Source organism: Grammomys surdaster, unplaced genomic scaffold (assembly GCF_004785775.1).
Source record: "Grammomys surdaster isolate TR1022 unplaced genomic scaffold, NIH_TR_1.0 100, whole genome shotgun sequence".
NCBI classification, from domain to species: Eukaryota; Metazoa; Chordata; class Mammalia; order Rodentia; family Muridae; genus Grammomys; species Grammomys surdaster.
Genome location: NW_021604579.1, coordinates 12,477,529 through 12,501,058, shown reverse-complemented (window position 1 = coordinate 12,501,058; position 23,530 = coordinate 12,477,529). Strand labels below are relative to the sequence as shown.

Here is a 23,530-nt window from a genome sequence, read left to right as displayed (position 1 = left end):
ACAAGTTCAGGAGTGTTGCTTCACTAGAGGAACAGGAAGCAAGGAACAGCAAGTCAAATATGCTCTCAGAAAGCTCCTGAGAGTTCTCCTCTCAGTTCCAGAGTCATTAGACTTATGTGCGCTATAAAGCAGTAGCTTTCCGTTACTGTAAGCAGCAGAACTTGTCATCAAGCAAGACCACACCTGGTGCAGGCCGCGGTAGCTGCTCAGAGAGACTCTATAGGAGCTGTCTAAGAGGTCGCAAGTGCTTACCTAGACTTCTTACTCTCCTTCTTCCACTGCGTAGTCCAGAGAGAAAAGGCAGGCCTAATTGAGTCTCCTGTCGATCGGGATCAGGATATACAGGACATCACCAGCCTTTTAAAGACAGAAGAGCAGGTAGAAGAAGAAAAGGAGTAGGGTGTAAGCATGGAAACCACTTCCTGAAGACAATTCTATTTGATATCCAGCTGATGTATTTTTGTGTTTGTTTTCCTCACAATGGAAATTATACCTCTTGGCACCCACTATATACTGTCCTTTGAAAATGAAGTGCTATGTAAGTGCTAGCTGGTATTATTTATAAGGCGTGTGACAGGCGGATGGGGTATTCCAGAAGTCTATGAATACCACCTTCAAAGGAATGAACAAATAGGAGTAGTGAGCCTGGGCTTAATGCTTGGATAGCAAATGAATTTCTAGAGACTTGTCCAAAACCAGTTGGGGTGGGAGGGAAAGCAGAAGCACTGTCATACCAAAATGGTCTCTAAACAAATAAAATGTTTTTCAAAGCTTTCCATGAGGCGTCAGCGGGCTTCCAAGTAAGTTCCTAGTTGAGTCGGTATTGCCGTGTCATCTGTCAGGCTGTTGCTCTCCATCGCTCCATCGGCTTGGTTTCTGGCCCTTCTGCCTGTGTCTGTGTTTTATTCTCTGCATCTGTGACTGTGAAGAGACAGCCTAGTGGAGGGAGGGATTCAGAATCCATCTCCCCTTGGTTCCCACCTCTCTGTAAGACAGAGAGATTGGCTCGGGAGAACATGTGACAACTGGGCCAGTAGGAGCGTGACCTGGACTCTGGTACCTAGGAAGTAGCACTAGCCACTCTCTTAGTTCTACAGTACCGACACTCCTGGAAGGTAAAAGGACAACTCTGTTCTGCTCTCCAAAGCATAAATCCATCTAAACCTGAGACCGGATTGTATCAATTTCCCTTTGTTCTTATGGTGGTTTATTTCAAATTAACCCTGCGATAGTGTCTGTCTTGTCTTCTTTTTCTTTATGTAATCTCCTTTTTCTTCTCACCAGTTAAAAAGCCTTCATCAGTTATTGGAAGTCCTGCTTGCTCTTTTGGATAAAGATGTCCCAGAAAATTGTAAAAACTGTGCTCAGTATTTTTCTCTATTCAACACTTTTGTACAAAAGGTAAATACTGTTTTCTAATGCATTTTCCTACAAGTAGGAAATATAATATAAAACATTTCATACATGGAAAAAATGTTAGATTCCATTCTGTATAGGTCTGTGGTTTCATTGGTATTTCTAATTATGTCCAAATTAATGGATAATTTTACTTAAGAATTCTGGTACAAGTATTTGTAGTTTCTGACAGCAGTAGAAGGCAATGACAGTGGTTTTGCCATCAGGAGGCAGTGGAAGGCTCGGGATTCTTTAACTAAACAGTAACAAGTACTCACTACACACAAGTTACAGCAATTAGTTTGGTGATTTCTTAAAACTTCTTATCTGACTGTAGTTTTAAAACAACTTTTTATCTGGGAGTATAATTTGTCATTCTACTGCCTTGTGACAGCAAGGTATCAGGGCTGGAGATCTTCTTCTGCGGCATTCAGCACTGCGACACATGATCAGCTTCCTCCTCGGGGTCAGTCGACAGAACAGTCAGGTAAGGAGTGTTCCCTGTTCTCAGTCAGATGCTGTTGGCTTTCATTTTGTGGATGATAAATGTTTCACTTCATTTAGTTCTGGGTGTTAATACCATGTAGGCCTTAAAAGTCTTTGGAGATCAGGGGCTGGAGAGATGGCTCAGCTGTTAAGAGCACTGACTGCTCTTCCAGAGGTTCTGAGTTCAAATCCCAGCAACCACATGGTGGCTCACAACCACCCGTGATTGGATGCCCTCTTCTGGTGTGTCTGAAGACAGCTACAGTGTGCTCATATACTTAAAATAAATAAATAAATCAAAAAAAAAAAAAAAAAAAAGTCTTTGGAGATCAGTAAAAGGAACTTCAAGTGGCCTCGGAGTCCTCTCCATTCTTCCCTGGGGCTGTGAATTTTTTTTTTAGAGTGGTTGGAATCCATCTGTGAAGCTGGACTGTTAAAACTGAACTATACTGCAGTTTAATGTTCTCAGTCAAATGATAGGAACATATTAGTTCCCATAGCATTGAGGTAGATAGGTGTGTGTGTGTGTGTGTGTGTGTGTGTGTGTGTGTGTGTGTGTGTGTGTGTGTGTCTGGTTAGATGTTGTATCCATACATGGCCTGGCCTGGTAGAAATCCTTTTATATCTCTGTTTTTCTCATCCATGTATTTCTTTTAGACTTTTAAGTGCTTTAAAATGCTAGACTCCAATAACGGTAAATAGATGCTTGTTCTGTAGCAGGCCCCTGGTCGTTCTGTGGTGGTACAGTCTGGAGACACCCAGTAGTGTCACTCCTGTACCCCAGGAAGTATTTAAGCTTAAACACAGCTGTACTAAGTAACTTAGACAAGATGACAAAGCACAGGAGTTCATGAAATGGATCTAGGCCCAGCTCTGAGGATTTCAGAGTCTGGGCCTTTTCACTGTGTGCTGTGCTTTGCATGGGCAGACTGGGCACTGACACTCCTAAGCTCCTCTCAGCCCTGTCACATCATCTTGCTGCTGTCACTCTTGAATAGTAAACACAGTACTGCCACCATCGCGTACTGTGAGTGTTGACTGTGCTAGGATTTGTAGTACCTCTGACTCTCACACAGACGGAGGACTGACTTAAATTCACTACATTTGCACTGCACGTGCAGTCAATATTATCTTGCATTTGTGGAAAATGCTGCTTTTAAAATGTTTTTCATTTTTAATATTTCACTTGGTCCTCAAAACTACAAAGTGGGCAGAGCAGATAGATTATCCCTGCCATTACATGAAGCACTTTTAGGGAGCATGTGCCCATTTATACAAGACACTGGAGGTGCCACAGGGCCAGGCTTCCTCTCCTCCAGTTTCATGGTTTTCCATTACACTGAGGCTCTGGAAAATTGCCCGACCTATACTGTATACTTGGTTTTGAATCTGAGTTAATGTTTTCTTTCTGGGAAGCAAACCCTTTGAAGATGCATTTAGACCAGTAACTTTATATGTTGACCTCTTCCACTGTGGGCATCAAGAGATGCTGGGTTTAGTAGCTTGCCAGCTAGTACCCCCTTTCCCACCCAGAACAGGAGCGTGCTTTCATTTTTTCGATTGACAGATCCGCCGATGGAGTTCAGCACAAGCACGGGAGTTTGGGAATCTCCACAACACTGTTGCCTTGCTGGTCTTGCATACAGATGTCTCTTCGCAGAGGAACGTTGGTAAGTTTGACCATACCTTCCCACCTCAGAAGCATAAGAGGAACTGAATGAAGAGTATTTGTTTCTCAAATGACTATTGATACTTGGAGAGTGCTTAAAGTCTTTTTTTTTTTTTCAATTAATGCTAAACCTCACCTTATTCAACCTAGTTTGTTGATAACAGCAGAAGATAAGTTAATCATTGATTTGGAGCAGAAAGAAAAAAAGATTATTTTAAAGTACTCTAGGATTAAAGACTAATTCAGAGTTCATTTATCATCATAATGTAACAACTTACGGAGTAGGAAAATAGCCAAGGTACGAGCTATTGTCTCTCAGTTGTGTGATCCTGACCAAGCCACCTCACCTTTCTGATCCTTCATACAAAATGAAAATAGTTTAAAAATAACTTCTAGGTATTGTAAGGATTAATTAGGTAAAATACCAAAGTGCTTTGTGAAAGCAAAGGTGATTCAAATGTAAATTAGTGAAATCTTTTTTAATGTGTTAGAATTGGAGATTTTTCCTGATGTCACCCACCAGTGGCACAAGTCACAGATACACTTTTGTGCTATATAATTATCCAGTATCCTAATTATACATGTGTACTGTGTTTGTATATAGTCTCTAGGGTTTGTCCTAACAGTCACACAATAGTACTACAAAGCACTATGAGTGTTTTCTGTGTACTCTACTTTTTCATGGTGCTTGTATTTACTGTGCTCATTCCCCACAGCAAACTAGAGAGATGCTATCCCCTTCTGTAGATGAGAAAACATAAAGACACAGGTTCACAGCTATAAGTGATAGACTTCCACATGTGGTGGTAATATGTATAGTAAAATCTAAAGGCAGGAAATAAGAAAGATTCCAAAGTGCATCATTCCAGCTGAAAGATACTTAAAAACGATGTAAAGGGACATTAAAGGACACACGAATGTAGTTCTAGTTTGCTTTCTGTTGTTTTGATAAACACCACCTTACAGGGAGGGGGGAGTTTATTTGGCTTACAAGTTATAGTTCATCATCAGGGGAACCCAAGGCTAGCACTCAAGGCAGGAGCTTGAAACAAACCAGCAGCAGAATATGCTTACTGGATTGCTCCCTTCAACTTGCCTAACCATCTCTCTTACACACGCCAGGTCCACCTGCCTGGAGATGGGTTGCCCCTGGTGGGATGGGCCCTACTGCATAAATTAGCAATTAAGAAAGCATCCTGCAGGCTAAAGTGATCCCGGCAATTATTTACTTGAGGTTCTTCTCTCAGATGACCCTTGGTTAGTGTCAAGTTGACAGCTAAAACAAACTCTGACGCATGGCATGAATATAGCTTGCTTCTACTCCTGAGTCGTTCATCTCAAAAATTAAAAGCTGGTTCGCTGTCTGAGTTCAGACAGTTTTACAACAGAAAATACGAGTGTGTCCTCATGTCTCTAGACTCAGCCCTGCTGTGTGGTCTTTTGCAAACAGTTGTTTAGAGAACAATGATGAGTTCAGTGTCTCTTTGGTAGCAGCTTTGGCTACGTTTTCATAGCTACTGCTGAGGCAAGCTTTGAAGAAAATAGGATTTTGTCTGCATAGCTCATTGATCCAGTCGACTGAAGGATGGAGTTGTAAGAATATAGCAATAGTTTGTGTAGACCTGAAGGGTTTGCCCTTTGGTGGACATGTTTTGTGGAACATTTCCAAGTGAGACAGGTTGTGTTTTGTGTTTTGTTTCTTGGGTCTCCTAAAGCTCCTGGAATATTTAAGCAACGACCACCTATTAGTGTTGCTCCTTCGAGCCCTCTGCTGCCCCTTCATGAGGAAGTAGAAGCCTTACTGTTCTTGTCTGAAGGGAAACCTTATCTGTTAGAGGTATGTAATTACTGTGCTGAAGCCATTTTCTTATGTTATTTTCCCTATTTGAGTGAAATCCTTTTGTTGGTATATTTTTCAAGTTTCTTTGGTAAAAAGAAATATTGTTAGGAGAAGAAATGTTTATTCTCTCTCATCTTTAACGTTTTTGAAATGTGTATAGAAATTTCAAAAACATTACAGATGAGGCCTGAATGGTAGAGCACTTACCCAGCATGTTCTGTGTCCAGCACTGTATGAATGTATGCGTAGATGGATGGCTGAATGGATACATGGGTAAATTTGTTAAGTGGGCATTATTCATCTTCTTCAACCAAGAACCTACCCCTAAGGCCCCAGAGAAGGTGAGTGACAGTTCACATGTAAAGTACTTTATTATCAAAAGATTTTGTCCCTGGTCTGTCTCTCCCTGGTCCTAAAACGCTGCAGCCTAGAAGCATGTGTGTGTGAACCTTAGAAATGTGGTTGTGTTGGTAGGGGAAGCCCTCGGTCCTGTGAAGGCATAGGGGAATGCTAGGCTGGTGAGGCAGGAGTGGGGGGCGGGGAGCACCCTCATAGAAACGGGGGAGGGAGGATGGGATAGAAGGTTTGCAGAGGGGAAACTGAGAAGGGGGATAACATTTGAAATGTAAATAAATAAGATAACCATTAAAAAAAATTTTTTTAAAAACAACCTGTGGTTGTGGACTGTTGCCATGCCTGCACAGGGCATGCACCATGAGCCTCATCTTCAGCCAGCTCTCCTTCCACCCAGAGCTACTTTCCTATGAATTCTTCCAGAACCAAATGTATGTGGAAAAGAGTTTGTGAGCAACATATTTTTTTAAGTTTAACTTTATTTTCCTGTCATCAGTCATTAATCTCTCATGAGAATGCTTGCATTTGAAAATTGGTGAAGATGACTCTTTAGGGAATAAAAAGTGCATGTTTGTAGAGATCTGTATAAATGACAGGTAGACTGAGATACCCTGAAATCCATCCTCAGACCTCAAACTAAAAAAAAAACAGAACAACAAAACAGTGTGAGTGGACCTTAATCTCTGACCCTGCAGTGAAAGCAGCCAACTGCTGACTGAGCTGAGCCCACTCGTGTGTCCTCTCACCAGGTCATGTTTGCTCTGCGAGAGCTGACTGGCTCCCTCCTGGCCCTCATGGAGATGGTGGTGTACTGCTGTTTCTGCAATGAGCACTTTTCCTTCACGATGCTGCATTTCATTAAGGTATAACTTCAGTTAAGCCTGGCAATAACTGGTGGCATTCTGTGAAGTCCTTTGGAGAATGTTCTCTTGCTCCCAGACAGTATGGATAACGTTTTTCATAATTATAAAAATAGTGTTGTGCTTATTTTTAAAGAATTAAGAATTCCTAACTCCACTATCTAATGATGACCACCAGGAGAATTCTTTTAATTTATCCTCTGTTATGTCTTTTTATTTTCTGTCTTTGTATTTTACTATAATTGAGAGTTTATTGACTGTATAGTTCTGTCTTTATTCACTTGGTATTGTAATTTCCTGTATTCCATCCCTTCATGGTCTAGAATTCATTTAGCCCTTTCCTAGTGGTGAGCATTTGTATATGGTCCAATTGTAACGAGTTAAGAATAATACTTTAATGCTATTAATGCTGTGATGGCCATTATTAGGTGAAATTGTTTAACAGCTGTCATTTTTTTTTTACTTGCAGTATCTTAAAAATCAACAGTAGGGTTTTATGTGCTCTAGAATAGTGATAAGATTAATTATAAAGCACTAATCAATAATCATTACTACCTCACCTCTGTATCTACTAAACAGAAAAGCTATGCCAAATGTGCTACATTTCACTCGCTTACTTTTCATGTATCCTGTGGGATAGATGTGGTTTCCAGTACATGAAACTGGGACAGAGTAAGGAGAGGCACACACTTGGCCAGTGCCAGTAGGGTCTGGAGACAGAGTGTGGCTGTGGACCAGTGCTTTACCACAGTGCTCACTGCCTTCCCAGATGTTACTGGGAAAGCATTTTAAGTGTACACATCCTTTTCCTTGCTTCTCACTCTTTACGTAATTATATGATTTTGACTCTCTTGGTGAAAAAATGTAAGTACACAAATAGCCAAAGTCTACTTTGACGGGAACTGCCAATCATTCATAGTCCACTTCCCATGCTGCCCTAAGGAGCAAGCTTGTCACATAGGCAGTTTCCTTCCTGGTTCTTCATATGAAATTCACACTGTATGTACTAGTTTCTACCCACAGGAGTTCTTTCGTATAGTAGAATTTCACACTCCCATGTTCGTAATTGGTACATTAGTGATAACAGGAGTAGGTACTTAATGAGATACACCCTGTAGCTCTTAAACAGGATGTTCTGTCCTCATCAGAGATGAAGTTCTCCTCTGCTTACTCACTACACTGACTGTGAACCCAAGGAGCCTTCTCCCTACAAAGCAGAAGAAACAGAACTTGACTTCAAAACTTGATAATCCATGCAACACTAGGCAAGGTGTTTTATTAGTCCCATCCCTGCCACCTCAGAAGTGTCAGATGAAATGCAATATTCTTTCTCAACTCACTTTTGTACAGAAGATGGGGTTTGGACCTGAGATCGGTCCCCAGCACCTACATCAGGTAGTTCATAACTGCCTGTACTCCAGCTCAGTGGAATTTTCAGTGTCTCCGTATAGTCTCTGGATACCTGCACACACATACGCATACATACACAGAAGTAAAAATGAAATTTCAGATGTTTAAAAGGGTTTCATAAACCTTGTTTTCTTAGTGGATTTTTCTGTTTCATACACTGCCTTTTTAATATACTTCACATAAAGCTTACCTCAGAGTTTTTAATTTGCATTTTCTTCGCTACCAGCATCTTTAGAGAGCAAAGTAGAGTGTGGACACAGCCGTGTATAGCTAAGTATGGGGCTGTTAGTGACTTAGTGTGGACGTAGCTGTGTAAGTATGGGGCTGTCCATGACTTAAAATCCTCCCTTTCCCTTTCTTGCTCACTTTTCTCAATAACATAGCAAAGTATCATGGGATACCAGGCTGAGACTGCCTTATTTGCTCCCAGATAAGGATTTGGGGGAATTGAGCCCCCAAGGGGAGCATTGCCTTACCCAATGTCAGGCAAACGGTGGCAGAACTAGAGCTGGATTTCAGAATAGTGCTCTCCACTAAAAAGTTACCAGTGTTTATCCTTTCACAACCTTCTTTCAGAACCAGCTAGAGACTGCTCCGCCCCATGAGTTAAAGAATACATTCCAGCTACTACATGAGATACTGGTAAGTCTCATGTTGTCTACTGACTCACTTGCACTTACGTGTTTACTACTTAGCATGTGTTTTAAACCACTAGTTCCTTACTGGGTTTGATTCAGTTTGCCTGCATTTACTGCCTCTTCTTCATAAAAATCATGGTACTTACACTGTTGACTGAGAGAGGAGCAGCAATGAAAATCTACCTGCTTGGAGCCTTCAGGATCTTGAGGAAGCCAGGCAAAACCACAGGCAATTATACTGCAGAAATCAGAGGGATAATGGAGGACAGTTAACCTTTGTCGAGGCCTCAGTTGTGTGCCCACTATGCTTAACCCTAGGGACAATACTCAGGAGTCAGCTGCTGGATTTGCATGTGCGATATTGTTGGTCCTACCCTTTCCATTATAACAGAGAACCTCTGTGGATTTCAGTGCTGTGACTAAAGAGTAGAACCATGCAGTGGAACTTGGGGAAGAAGTTGGGAGAGGGAGTAATGACCCAGGCAGGTTACAGAAGGCTCCTGCTGCCAGTGTCCAGGACACCAACTTCTTTCTGTAGGGTACAGGGTATGTTCAGCCAATAAATATGACTGTGAAGTGATCTAGCTATATAAGTTCCATTTCTGGCAAACAGCAGTCATCGAGATAAGTAACCATGTGCTTCCTCTGCTGTGCATGTAGCTTCCAATTCCCCTTAACTCCTTATTTACTGACAGTTCAGAAAGCGCTCTGTGCTCTTCTCTGTTGTCTCCTAGCCTCTGCCCTCAGTGCTGGTGGGCCACGCAAACTGTTTAAGCAGGAAAGTGAAATGACTCAGTCGCATAGCAAAAGCCTTTGGCAATTGGTTTTGTTTGTTTTGGGTTGGGTTTTTGGGGTTTATTTGATTGGTTGGTTGGTTGATTTTGTGTGCGTTTGTGTGTGTGTGTGTGTGTGTGTGTGTGTTCATCTGTTTGGTTTTTGGGGGGTTTTGTAATCTTTATTTTTATTTTGTATTTATTTTTTACTTATTTGCTTTACATCCTGCTCACTGCCCCCCTCCCAGTCACCCCCTTCCACAGTTCTTTACCCATACCCCCTACCCTTCTCCCCTGAATGGGTGGGACCCCCCTTAGTATCCCTCTTGGCAATTGTTTTGAAGGAACAACTAAAGCAAGCAGGGTTGGCAATTCGGAGAACAGGAATGCAGGAACCTGGCAAGAAAAAGAGACAGAGAGTAGAAAGCCAGTGGCGGGCAGATCAGTCAGAAGAAGAACTAAGAGAATTTGATTTGGAATGAGCTGGTGAGAGACTAGTCAAGGTTCTCTGAGAAAAGAGATTGTGTCCCATTAAAAACCTAGTGCTTAATAATAGACCTTAGCTCAGAGGAGGCATTGAAATGGCTTAAAATATAAATATACATCATGGAAAATACATGATAGGTGCCATCTACTAAAAACCTGTCTTTCTGATCCTTCTCTTCTTTTTGACTCCAGTCTTGTTTATAAACTTTGGGAAATGATACACAGTTATGTATCATTGAACTGGGCAGCAACAGACCCAAGCAGTGGGCTACAGTATGTAGCGTTAAGTGCCAATAACTAGACAGGTAGGAAGAGCTGTCCAACAATAAACCTTAAGCACATTTTTGTTAAATAAATTAAAAATAAACTTGTGCCCTATGACCACAAAACATTTGTCCTCACAGCACACAGAAAACTATGGAAATCGTTGTTAGAAACACCCATATAGGAGATGAATAGATCCTTAATAATGTTGTATTTGGGATTTAAATTAGGGATGTGTTTGCGATTCATGGCCATGGCACAACATCCCTTAGTATTGACCTTCGCTGTAGAAACTAACTTCTTGAGTAGAACTGTGAGGAAACAGCAAAGACTAATGCATAGGCTGTGTGCCACTTGCTCACTCTCTCCTTCCTCTCCAGGTCATTGAAGATCCCATACAAGTAGAGCGCGTTAAATTCGTATTTGAGACAGAAAATGGATTACTAGGCAAGTATGCCAGCTTAGGAACAAGTGCCCGCAGTGAAAAGTACTAATGAGTAAGCTCTGTCCCCGTGCGCATGGTCCCTCTGCTCTCCATGACTTCCATCCAGGACTGACTGCTCCATTAGAAGTCTTGTTCTTGACACTGGGGTTCCTCATCCTGACCAGGAGACTGTCCTTCTACTTGGTATGGTGCAGACTGGGGTTCTTTCCCAGTTCAGGAAAGGTTTGAGAATGCTATAAAGTTTTCTACAAGCTAAGGGAGTCTTTCTGATAACAGAAATCTTTTCCTTCCTTAACAGCCATGGAAAGCAAAACTAACACCTTGGACTAACAGTGCTGTCAGATATATGAAGTGTGATTGTCTTTTGACTCACATGTCCATTGTCTACCATGTTCTGTGTCTGGGCTTTCTTTTGTAGAAGTCTGATTTAGGTCACATAAGATTATGTCACTAGTAGTATAGCTGTCCTCCTTTATATAAGTTTCCCCTGATTTTTTACAACAATGCCCTCACCTGCCAAACAATTCTCAGAATATATCCCCATTCTTAAGCAGCACATGGTAGGCAGCGTTGAGAGGAACCTAAGAACCACCTTTCCTCACAGAAGGAGCTACAAGCTCAAGGTCTCCAAGCCCCAGTCTGGAGCAGTGTACCCTAATCATAGCTCTCAGCCCTACCAGGTCCTCTGCAACCTAAAAGCATAAGCACATGCCATGCAACAATAAGTATTATTTATTCTTAAGTTGCTAAAATAGAAGATGGGGAACATTAAATAGAACTAGTATCGTAAGTTTTCCATTATCAAATGATGAATAGTTGTAACTGCTGCTCTTGTCTGGGTAGTAGTGCGTGGGAGGTTTGTAGTTCTTTCAGTTCTGAGAAGTCAAGCTGCTACTTATGCCTGTTTTTAACATAGTAAAACACTAGAATCTGGATGATTCTATGGAATCACGTCATTGTTCCCTACCTAGTTATCTAACTTACTTCCAGAGCAAAAACAGTCACTGTTACCTGAACCCGTCCAGGGCCTTCTTATTAAAGTGTCTTCTCTCCCTCCAGCGTTGATGCACCACAGTAATCATGTAGACAGCAGTCGTTGCTACCAGTGTGTCAAATTTCTTGTCACTCTTGCTCAAAAGTAAGTACAAACTAAAAATACAGAGGAATTGGGTTTGACTGGGGGCTGGGAACTATCTTGTTTTGAAACCTACAAGAAACTGACTGATTTGGGAGCATCTTGCTTGAAATCTACAGCAATGTGTTCAGATTGTTTTCCCAAAGCAACTGAAGGGGGAATATTAGAAAAGTAACAGATGTCCCAGAATTTTAAAGAGGAGAAAAGGTGGGTCAACTGGCCATATGGCAGAAAGGCAGGAATCGGGCGGCTTTGGAGACCTCAGGAACAACACCTGGTATCCTTTCCTGAAGTCCCTTTCATTAACCAGCAGCTCCTCTGACCTGAAAGTCCCCAGTTTGAAAGCAATCTCTCAAGAAATAAAATCTTGTCACCTATATCAGTCAAGCACCTGTGAGCCAAGACACCTTACCAGGTGCTTTACTTGTGCTGCCTCATCTAATCTTTACAACAGTTTGGGGGTGTGAATGTCGAATCACAGATGGTTTGAGTGGCATGCCCACATCTTCGAACTTTCTAACATGACACAGTATACAGAGCATATCAATCACCTGAAACCTTGTTAAGTTACAGCTCATTCAATTCAGTAATGTTTACCTCTTCTGTGTTTATAGGAGAAAACCAATTCCCACAAGTTGTTTTCAGGCCTACAGATGTATACCATGGCTTATAAATAGTAAAGAATATAAATTTTTAAAGAAAGTTTGTACTGGTCACTGTCCATCTCTAGAACCTTTCATCTTCCAAACCTAAAACTCTGAACCCTAATGAATACTGGGTCCCCATTTCCTTCTTCCTTGAGTGTCAGGAGCCATCTTGGAGAGGCTGAGGCTAGCAAGTGGCCTTCCTGGAGGTGGCCCACTGTTTTGTACATGGTCTGCAGTGGGTGAGCTCAATGGTAAGGTACCAAAGCAACTTCATCTCAGGATTGCTTCTTGCAGCTGATATTCCTTCCCTGTCATTACTAAGTTAATATAATAATCCCTGGGTATTAGCCCACCCTATTGATCAGATTTCCTGAAGATCATCATAAAGATGAACTTTCATGAATTAATGCTGTTTAGATGAATTAGTGATTCTAAAATTCCTGATTTGATTCAAATAATGTTAGGAAGAAAATTTTTTAAATAATTTATTTATTTTTTCTCAAATCGTAATTCATTCACACAGGGGTTATAAACACAGAAAGGCAGGATGTGGGGAAGGGGATGACACTGGAGTGTGGGTGTTCAGGGGGAATACAGATATCTTTCAGAACCGGGTATTGGCTGGGTGAAGGTTCAGGGGACAGGTCACTATGACTCACTTGTCCTTATCTAAATTGGTATTATCCACAAAAGCTGCCTGTTGACAATAGCTTATAGCCATCTGTTCCAATGTTTTTCCACAGAGACCCAAGACTTGGTGTTAGTATACATGTATGACAGGCCTATTGCTGATTTTAGGCCTATGGCTGATTTTAGGCCTTCAGTGTGTAAACAGGGCTGCCCCTGACATCTCCTCCCTTCTCTAAGTATAGACGGGCTGTGGCGATTCTAATCTTGCGAAGGTGGGGATAGAGGCCTGACTTCCAGTAATTGAAGGGGACCTTGTAATGGCACCGGTCCCCCTGTCGTTGTCCAGTGAGGCATGAGGGCCATACCCATCCCGATGTCTTTTTCCTGGAGAGGGGATACTTTTGACATCAACCCCTATGCAGTCAGGCTTGTCCCTCAGGGAACCCAGAGAGATATTTTTATCTTTTATTTATATTCCCTTGCAGTGCTTAGCCTCGCAGCCTAAGCAAGAATTCAGATCGCCTGACAGAGGGGGTTCTGGGTGGCCCCTCTCTGCTTGGTCTAGGGGCAGAAGTCCCCTCTTTTAGGTTGGGTGGAGATGGGTTTTGGGAACACCCTGTATAAAGTCACAACCTCATCTTGAGTCTCGTGGTCCTCCATAGCTAACTTATGATAATGTATCTGAATAGGTTTTGCTACCAAATTATTTATCTGTTGTTTCACAGAGTTAGTCAGCCCATTTGAGGCCCAGGGACCAGCAGAAATAAGCAAAAAGAACCCAAATAATGGTCCCAAGGTGAGAGGAAGTAGGGTTGACAACCTTGGAGAGGCTGAAAACCAATTCTTATACCAGCATTCATCTGTCTCTTTCTCTCTCTGATTTTTCTCAGGGCCTTCACTGACCTATTTCATGCTCTCTTTAACCCTCCCTGTCTTGTCTATGTAAAGGCAACATTCTTCTTTAAGGGCTGTACACAGTCAAGAGCTGTACACAGCCTTTTCTATTGTACTAGAGTAAATCAAGTCCAATAAGGATCTTTGCGATTTTAGGAGGTCTCTTCAGACAGCGAAACAAGGGATTTCTTCAGATTAGTGATGTCAATCTCTAGCTGTTTGATGTTCTTGTCAATGGCCCTTCAAAGGTCTGAGTAGTATAAGTTCGGAGGCCAGCATCTGGATTAGAACTTCTAACAGCAGACATCACGGGTGATTCATTTTTACCTGGGATGCTGCCTGAGTTAAAGCTCCTGGGAGGCCCTCTTTCTCTCGGTTTTCTGAGGTTGGGTACAGAGCTGCTGCCTGAGACCTGCTCTATGCTCCGGCCCAGACCGGAAGTCCCCAGGAAGAAACTTTTAAGAGATGGTCTTAGTTGCTTTGCTAGAAAGTTGAAAAAGAATGAGAACCAAGATTTGAATGTGCCCATTCCTCATAATAATAAGTAAAAACTGTATGAAAAGAAATACAATGAGCTTTCATAATCAGACTAAAAAGAGAAATAGACTTGGGACAATTTTGTGTTTAAGGAAAAACATTTAGGTCCAAGAATAAAGTCACAGGTGTGCACTATGATAAGGCAGGGCTCTGTAAGAACTGTTGCTTTGAACTTCTGAGCTTGCAGTATGAAACACTGCTTTGAACTTGTTGTCAGCATCCATCTGTGATTCCCGTTTTATGTAACATTGTATCTAAAGAACTTTTTGTCTAAGAAGGTATAAAAAGGCCAGAGAAAAGAAATGAAGTTGGTTGGATGGTTTGACTAGAGAGCTCTGCCCCATCCATCCAGCCATCCATCGATCCAAATGTATATGTCTGTCTGTCTTTATGTATGTGTGTAGGTATGTGTATGTATGTGTGTAGGTATATGTATGTATGCAAGTGTGAATACTTGTGGAGTGTATGAGACAGGTGGTTGGCCCGGCAACACGTTAACGTATGAATGAGAATGTGAACATAAACGTGGGTGTGAATATGTATGTTTCTGTCCATATTTGTGTATATTTGCATATTTGTGTATATTTGCATATTTGTGTATATTTCTGTGCATATTTGCCTTGGTAAAAGATTTTTTGAAATTCTTTTTTCTTTCTTTCTTCTGGTTCACAAAGAGTTAACCAGCCTAGCCAGAGAGACTTCTGGCTGCCTGGCCAAAGAAGGGAGTGATAGCAATAAATTCTTTACTTAATCCCACCCTGCTAGGCAACAGGTATTAATTGCTAGCCATAGGGTTTTTAACCAGAGAATAAGCAAGAAAGTTTTTTAGGATTTTTTTTAGAAGCTATCAGCAAGCATTTGGTATAGTTAGAGAGCTAGAAGGCCAGGGGAAAAAAATTACCTCCTCGTTTAGTGCTGTGTCCCACTTCAAGCCATTCCAGGCCAGGCTAGCTCCTGGCACATGAGCCACTGGCAACCACTCTGATTTCTGCCTCATGAATTTGACCACACTGGGTATCTCATGACTAGCTTGCTTGACTTAGTGCAATATCTTCAAGGTTTGTCCACGCTCTGGAGTAGCAGAACTTCCTTCCTGTTGAAGGCTGATACTGTATTCATGTGCCACATTTTGTGTGTCATTCCTTAGTTGATGTTGGGATATACAGTGGTGCTGGTCTAACCCTGTGTAGTTCACAGTCAAACAGTTGGTAACTATATAGTGGCTATCTCTGACTGAACTTAGTCACCTTTTTCCTCCCAGGTTGTAGGCATAGAAATTGCCATTCTTGGATTTGTGTCATTTGTTGGCCTTAATCCTTTGTGCTTGAACTTACTAACCTGAAAATTCGGGCTTGATTGAAATAATGTTTTTTTTTTCTAGAGGACATAGTACTCTGGCCACAGAAGGTGTCACCCCACCACAACTGCGTGTTCCTTGATTAGACTTGATGTCAACATGGGCATCTTTGAGCGATGCTAGGACCCATGGCATATGCCCTGCCAGCAGCTGCACAGCTGCCTGTCCCGTGTCCTCACACAGCTGTCTACACATCAGTAGCAAGATCATCTTCAGTGCTGTCTTCACATAGGAAGGCTAGCTCTGTGAATAGGGGAAGTAAAGTGGGAAGGAGAGAGCTGCTCCCAGCAGGCTTTAAACATTAGTCTCCAGAATTAGATCAAAAGATTATTTATTAAATATATTGGGTTTCTTCAGTTCCCCAGCTCTCAATTTTAGCAGGACTGTTGACAAGTTAGAGATAGTGAGACTAGGCATGGTATTGCCTTTGCTGCCTTTTGGAGTTCAAGTGGATGTTGGTCTTACCTGTCCAAACATAAAGGGTAAATTTAGTTTTAGTAAAAGCAGCATACACTGAGCTGGAGAGATAACTTAGCAGTTAAGAACACTGACTGCTCTTCCAGAGGTCCTGAGTTCAATTCCCAGCAACCACATGATGGCTCACAGCCATCTGTAAAGGAATCTGATGGCCTCTTCTGGTATGTCTGAAGATAGCATCAGTGTACTCACATAAAATAAATAAATCTTAAAAAAAAAAAAAAGTAGTGTATATGTTTCAAAATGGAGCACTGTGGTTGAACAAAAATATTTTCAAAAAGCATTTGACTAATAATAATCTCCTTGATCTCAGGTGCCCTGCTGCTAAAGAATACTTCAAGGAGAATTCCCACCACTGGAGTTGGGCTGTGCAGTGGTTACAAAAGAAGGTAGTAGAAGTCTGAATGTTCCTGCTCTGTAACATAGGAATCCAAAGCAACACACCTGACCTGGAAAAGGCTTTTTCCCTAAACTTAACTTGTAGAATGACCTCAAAGTATTTTTAGATGTCAAATATTTATTTTTAGATATTATTATTATTATTAATTGTGTGTGTATGTATGTGCACGTGAGTGTTAGTGCCTATGGAAGCCAGAGGTATCAGATCCCCTGGAGCTGGAGTTAGAGGATTTGTAAGCTGCCTGACATAGCTAGAAATCAAACTTAGGTCCTCTGCAAGTGGAATGTGTGCTCTTAGCCACCAACCTATCTCCAGCTATTCAGCTGTCTCTAGTCACTACATACACACATGCATTCAAGCTGTGCTTTAGTGCGGTGATACCCGATCCCCACACCTCACAGCTGTTCTCTTTTTCTTAAGATTTTATTTATTTATGTTTATGTATATGAGTATACACACATGCTTGTGAGTGCCCGTGGAGACCAGAAGAGGGTGTCACATCCTCTGGACCTAGAGGTGCTGGGATCCAAGTTCACATCCTTTGCAAGAGCAGCAGGTGCTCATAACAACTGAGCCATCTCTCCAGCCCAAAGGCTTGTGCTCTGAATGGATGTACCCCCAAGTGGATGATAGTACTGAACGGACATAGGCTATGTTTGGGTTTTTTTTAGATATATGTACCTATGATAAAGTTTAGTTTAGATATTAGGCACAGTAAGAGATTAACAACAGTAATGATATGATGGGGACTGAATACACTAGAAAACTGATAGCAAAGGTCGGTAGTCAGAGGCTCTTGTACTGTTATATACTTGTGGTGACAGGAAGTGACGTGGAGTGTGAGCAGCCACATGACTGTTGGAATTGAGATTGTCGTCAGTGGGGAGAGCTCGGAGACAGTAGCATATAGAGAGGGTAGATCTGTGGCTGAACAGATGCTACCGTCTGAAGCAGGGCAGAATTGGACGGTGCAGGGCTTCATCACAACACTCAGACTGCTCAGACTGGCGCCCAATTTAAAACCTAAGAATGACTTAGTTTTTTAATTCTCCTTTTAATATATTTGAACCATGGTTGTTCACAAGTACCATCTGCCTTAACTTTGAAGAGAAGGTTATAGGCAGGTACTCACTGAGAAGCAGTGTTTCCTGTGGGAAGTTGGCAGACAGTGTTCCATGATAACTGAGGTGTCGGACACTACACTCTGGTGTGTGAGATAGGAACTGTGCACTTGGGGGCTTACTTGTCACCTCTGCCTGGCCTTTGTCTCCAGATGTCAGAGCATTATTGGACTCCGCAGAGCAATGTCTCTAATGAAACTTCAACTGGAAAAACCTTTCAGCGAACCATCTCAGCTCAGGTGAGGCGTGTCTGATCTAGCATACTTTAAAACCCTTGTGCCAGGTTCTTAGGAACCACAACTCAGAGAAGAGAGGGAAGGCCAGGAAATGGGGTGCAGAAGCAGCCATTGGGTTTTACATAGAAGACAGGGAGCTGGTGTCACCAGACACAGTGCGAACAGATCAGCCAGAGAAAAGAGCCGCTGATTGTTGTTCAGTGGGGTCTTGGAGGGCCAAGGGGTTATGAGGTGCTTTGTTGCTGAGGTGCCACCAGAGGTCACTAAAGAGTAGTTGCTGCTCAGGAAAAGCCCCTAACTTGTCTTCTTGTGTTTGACTCTGCAGGACACATTAGCATATGCCACAGCTTTGTTGAATGAAAAAGAGCAATCAGGAAGCAGCAATGGGTCAGAGAGCAGCCCTGCCAATGAGAATGGAGAGAGACACTTACAGCAGGTATCTCTGGGCCTGCCTTTGGCTGAAAGGGCAGCATCTGCTCCTAAGCAGTCTGAAGGTCAAGAAACAAAAGACCTTGCTCTAGAAAGTTGGTATAAAGGTAGGCCAGCTTAGCCCTCTGGTTCTGTGGGCTGAGAAGCTGGGGCTGTACACTTCCATAGCTGAGCAGTGCCATGAGGGAAATGAACCCCGGACTCTCAGGTGTCTGCAGCCAGCATGCAGAGGGCCTGTACACTTACTGCTGTCTGTTTCTCCATTCAGAAATGTGGACTTGAAAGTTCCATGAAGCTTGAAGGATACCTACTTTTTAGGGGGTCTCCAAATCCTTCAAGATGAGTTTCACAAAAGAAAGAAAGAGGGGAAAGTTTGTTTGTTCGTGAGTGTAGGAAAGAGAATCAAATGTATGCTCTGTGAGCCAAGTCTCCCCTGGTCCACGGCCTTCCATCACAGCCATCTCCTCTGAGCACGGAGGCAGCCAGCTACCTGCCTGTGAGTGAATGGTGCTGCGGCTGTGGCTGGAGATGCTGCTTCCCATAAAGGCTGCTTGTCTCCTCCTCACAGCTTCATCGGGCAGCTGTTCATCTCACTGTTCGGATGGCTGGGGGTCCAAGTTTGCAATGTGAAATAATGGAAGCTGGTTCCCAGCAGCTGACCTCACCACCACCCGTAGTCATCCAGAAAATGGCCTTTACCTCCCGTCCTGAACTCTGTTCTGCTGACCTTTTAGAGATGTTTCCTCACAGTTATTTCTCTTCCATCTTAAAAAACAGGCAGCTCTTGCCCCGGCTCTCTTCAGCCTCACCCTCTCCTCCTGTCACCCCATAGTTGGGATGGCAGCTGGCCCGTGTTTCTCAGGTTTCTTATCCTGGCTACCAGCAACAAGATGTAGTACTACTGGCCTTTCATAGCAGTTCACTCTGGGCTTCCTCCTACCCTCCTGACTGACTGTTCCTCTCAGTCTCCTTGGTAGCTACACCTCCATCCTACAGACAGCCTCCTGGCTTCCATTCCATCCACCACTGCAGCTCCTGAGCTCCAGGGTAAACTTGCTTTATCTTGGCTTGCTTAGTTTGCCCAGCTCCTTACTTTCCTACCAAAGCTGGCACTTCCTCGGCATCCCATCCCCCATATGTAACATCCTTGTGTCCTGGGCCTACCCCAGGCCTTTTACTTAGCACCCACCCATTTATCCTCTCATCCCAAGCTTGGTGGTCTCTGTGAGAATTCCCTGCTTGTACTATGGCTTGTACTATGTATGTCACATTCTGAAACTTTTCAGTGGCCTTCCTTTGCCACTGCAGGATCCTCCATGTATGATGCTTGACTTGACCCCATAGACCTCACCCCTCAGCGTTGGCTTTTAATTTATCAAACATGCTTGTTCCTTCCACAGGAGAATGTCTCTTCTTCTCCTCATCCCCACCTCAAGTGGAAGTAGTCCCAAGGCATGGACTAGGTCTTCAAAACAAATTATTAAACATATAAACAAGATACAGCCCACTTGGCTACCAAAGTTAGTGGTAGAGTCAGGAATGACGTCACTGTGTGGGTACAGGGAAGAAAGTACAGCCTGAGGCCAGTCCAAGAGTTCTTTTGGTGACTAAGTAAGACCATACAAATGGAAATGTTTCGCGTGGCCATGAGTTGCCAGGAGGAGTAATAGTTAGCATTGTATTCTCATCCTTTCCAATAGGCAGAATTTAGTTGCTCAGTGATATACTTAAATTACAGAACACAAGGAAGAAGGCAGTGTGGGTAACTGACTTCAACTGTAAGAACCTTAACTTCCTTTCTTTGCCACAGGGTTCGGAATCTCCCATGATGATTGGTGAACTAAGAAGTGACCTTGATGATGTTGATCCTTAGAGCCATGTGCCCAGACAGAATGCTCAGCACCTTCTGGGAAACCAGAATCTCATCTTTGAGGGCCTTAAAAGAGCCTTGAGTGGGAGCCAGGAGTGTGATGAGGACCGTGTGCTCCAGAGGAGAGACCTCTCTGGCCGTTAGAAGGCTAGCAGCAGTTGGGAGAATTCTGGAATGTGGACCAGCTATCGCAGCATCTACATGTGCATTGACACATGATTTTAGGAAATAAATCTGGTGGCAAACTTGTGATCCATGGACATAGGAGAGTGAGGACAAGGGATAAATCTGTGGCTCTCTCTGTGACACATGGAGAAGAAATGTGAGGGGAAATTATTAATCTGCAGTAACATTGAATAGGAATATTCAATTTAGAATGATGTGAAGATATGTGGTAAAATTCTTTCTGTTGTAAAATAGTAATGAACCCAGTTTACACAGGCCTTCATATTTAATATGTCTCCTCTATACAGAATCTCTGGTCTCTGGTGAAAGCCCTCAGCATGGTCTCAGACCTTGATGATATGCTTCCAGGATCAGAAACTGTGCCATTGTTGAGCTCTTTGAGGTATTTTCTGATTCAAAATTGAAAAGAGCAATAATAAATTTAAAACAAAACAAAAGACTTTGTTCTCTAGAAGAATAGGGTGTGTTCTCTGACATCAGTCACTAAAGACTGATGCGTTGTTCCGAAAATAAAATTTAAAACAACAAAATTAAAAGCACTTTATAAGTTTATTGAGTTTGACTTCATAAAACCATCCTTTTAATGCTTGGAGACATATTGAATAAACTAGTCTTAAGTCATGTGATCTGCAATCATTTGTTTTGCTTAAACATCATTTCTGTGGCCCTTGTATTGATTGTACATTGAGTTAAGTACCAAGACTGGGAGCTGCTGCTTTGTGAGGTTCTTCAGAATTTTACTGCAGAGAAAGAATTCAAGACTTTGTTTCCAATTTGTTTCAATATTGGTTTCTTTGTTTCAATATTATTGTGACTAATATTGAAAAGGCAAGATTTAAAATGTACTTTCTCTGAAGTAACTAGGAAATAATTAGATACCATCCATTTAGTTAAACTTGCCAACATGGCATCTCTCACTTGTTTGAGGCTGGGGTGACATAGCCATTTCCTGTGTTCTGTACATTTTGTATCTTCAGTTGCTCAGTGTCAGCCTTGTTTCGCCTTTAGTTCTGCCTTATTTTCCACTTGCCATGCACAAAACTGGGGGAGCCTCTGGAAGTGCCAGGCTGCCACTGTCAGCTAGATTTGCCAAGTCAAAGAGGCACAGCCAGCCCCTAAGTGCCTTTTTGGTTGCTTTTGCATTGTGAGGACACTCGGCAGGCAGGTAGCAGTCCCTGCTGTGTGCTTCAGGGACCCTTCATCTCACTGTAGATGTTTCGTGCAACTAGCTTCAGTTGTGGGTTCTGTAGCCTACCACAGGCCAGAGCCAGCTTTGGTCAGACTCACAAAGATGGACGGGACAGCATGTAAGAACAGAGTTGTGTCCTCAGGGAAACAGACAGGCAAGTGGCAGATCTGGTCTGATTCTGGTGTTCTTATAGTGTTTGAAAGTGAGGGTCTAAAGTTGATTTCGAACACCTGAACACCCATCCCATTGTTTCCCTTCCCAATTCACCATCTCTTCACACCCATGCTTGCAGGAAGATTGTGTGGGACATGCATTGAAACGCTGGCCATGATACATAGAGGAATATCATTGCCAGCAACTGCACTCAGGAGCCCGAATTCAGGAGTGAAATTGCCACTTCTAGTCAGTCCCTTATTTCCTATGGAAACGACGCCTTCCGCCCCTGCGCCTGCTGTCCTCACATAAAGCTGAGTCAGGATCGCCGGCACTGTTGACTTTGGTCCATCGTCTCCCCTGGTTGCTGCAGTGAGCATCCCTCCCTCCCCTGGTTGCTGCAGTGAGCATCCCTCCACATTATCAGGAGCCACTTGGTTTCCAACAGCTTCAGTCCACTAACCTTCTGAGGACTTTTTTAAATGTAGTACCACAAAGTGACAATTACGGCAGGCCTGCCTTGAAAGAATTGTCATTTTTACTGCCAATTTTTGGATGAAGATGTTTTTATAATCTTTTACAGTGGTCTGCAATCAAGCAGGAATTGCACAAGTGACTCAATGCTGTGTGTTCTCAAGAAGCTCCTTCAGCCCAGGCTAACCTCAGGACTGCTCTCTTGCCCCTGAGGCTCCTGGGACCGACAGATGAGCCTCCCACAGGCAGCTTGCCTGTAGCTCCCCAGGCGGCCTCTCACAGTCAGTCACCAACAGCTATTAGCTGTAAGACCTGGAGCCTGAGCCACCAGACTCACCTGGCTTGCCCCACCCTCCCTGCTAGCACCAAGGCGTGTACAGCATCTTTTGAGCTTGGAACAAGCAGACTGGAATTTTCCTCTGCTACCTCTTGTGTACAAAATCTTGTTTATAAAATTTCGAAAGGAAGTAGGAACTAGGAAAGACTCTGGATTCTAAATTTGGTTCATGTGTGGTGGAGTTCTTAGCTTCTAAGAGTATAAAATAAATTTTTCAAAAATGTAGAACTGGAGTCTCACAGACATTTTTCTCCAAATGTTAGACTGGGGCTATGGGGGACACTGGGGAGCAGCCTGACACATCTAGTCCCTTCCTGGTGTACTTGGACTGACAGTGTGGGGCCACAATGCAGTCAGGCTGTGTGTCCTCCCAGCCTTCTCTGATCTAGGATCTCTGTCTGTGTACCACTTGGGCAGGGCGAGCAATCTTGGGCTCAGGGCCTATAGCCTCAGCTTTCAGAAACTTAAGTGTCTTGCACTAGTCAGTCATTGCTTGTGGCGTGCATTGTTCACATGGGTGCCGCCCCCTTTACTGCGTCTTCTCCTCCCTATAGGGCAAGCCCTTCCTACACATTATAGTTGAGTACCTGCCTACATCTGCAGGAGCCAGCTGCCCACATACGGCATCTGACCAACCAGTGGCTGGCCACTGCCATGGAAGGGGCAGACAGAGGTCTCAACGGAGCTGAAAGCACAGTGCCAGTGGCTCTGGTGCCTGCCACTGTTGTGACATTTGAGCCATTAGCATCTGTCATCTCTAGTGCTTTTCACACATGACAACGATGTGCAGAAAACCATTTGAAGACTTGGCAGATCCATTGTGTAGACTGTATAGAGG

At 43.0% G+C, this 23,530-nt stretch overlaps 1 protein-coding gene across 1 annotated transcript in view; it reads left to right on the top strand.

Annotated features, from left to right (window-relative positions):
• Usp24 (ubiquitin specific peptidase 24) overlaps positions 1–22,917 on the top strand; it is a 126,345-nt gene extending 103,428 nt beyond the window's left edge. Inside the window, exons 57-68 of the mRNA XM_028785408.1 lie at positions 1,285–1,401; positions 1,790–1,882; positions 3,449–3,551; positions 5,266–5,387; positions 6,494–6,607; positions 8,591–8,656; positions 10,556–10,622; positions 11,680–11,758; positions 16,611–16,686; positions 17,971–18,057; positions 18,380–18,490; positions 20,294–22,917. Of these exons, the coding sequence (XP_028641241.1) occupies positions 1,285–1,401; positions 1,790–1,882; positions 3,449–3,551; positions 5,266–5,387; positions 6,494–6,607; positions 8,591–8,656; positions 10,556–10,622; positions 11,680–11,758; positions 16,611–16,686; positions 17,971–18,057; positions 18,380–18,490; positions 20,294–20,356 (1,098 nt within the window). The 3' untranslated portion in view covers positions 20,357–22,917. The remainder of the gene's footprint in view (positions 1–1,284; positions 1,402–1,789; positions 1,883–3,448; positions 3,552–5,265; positions 5,388–6,493; positions 6,608–8,590; positions 8,657–10,555; positions 10,623–11,679; positions 11,759–16,610; positions 16,687–17,970; positions 18,058–18,379; positions 18,491–20,293) is intronic.
• Positions 22,918–23,530: the final 613 nt, after the last annotated feature.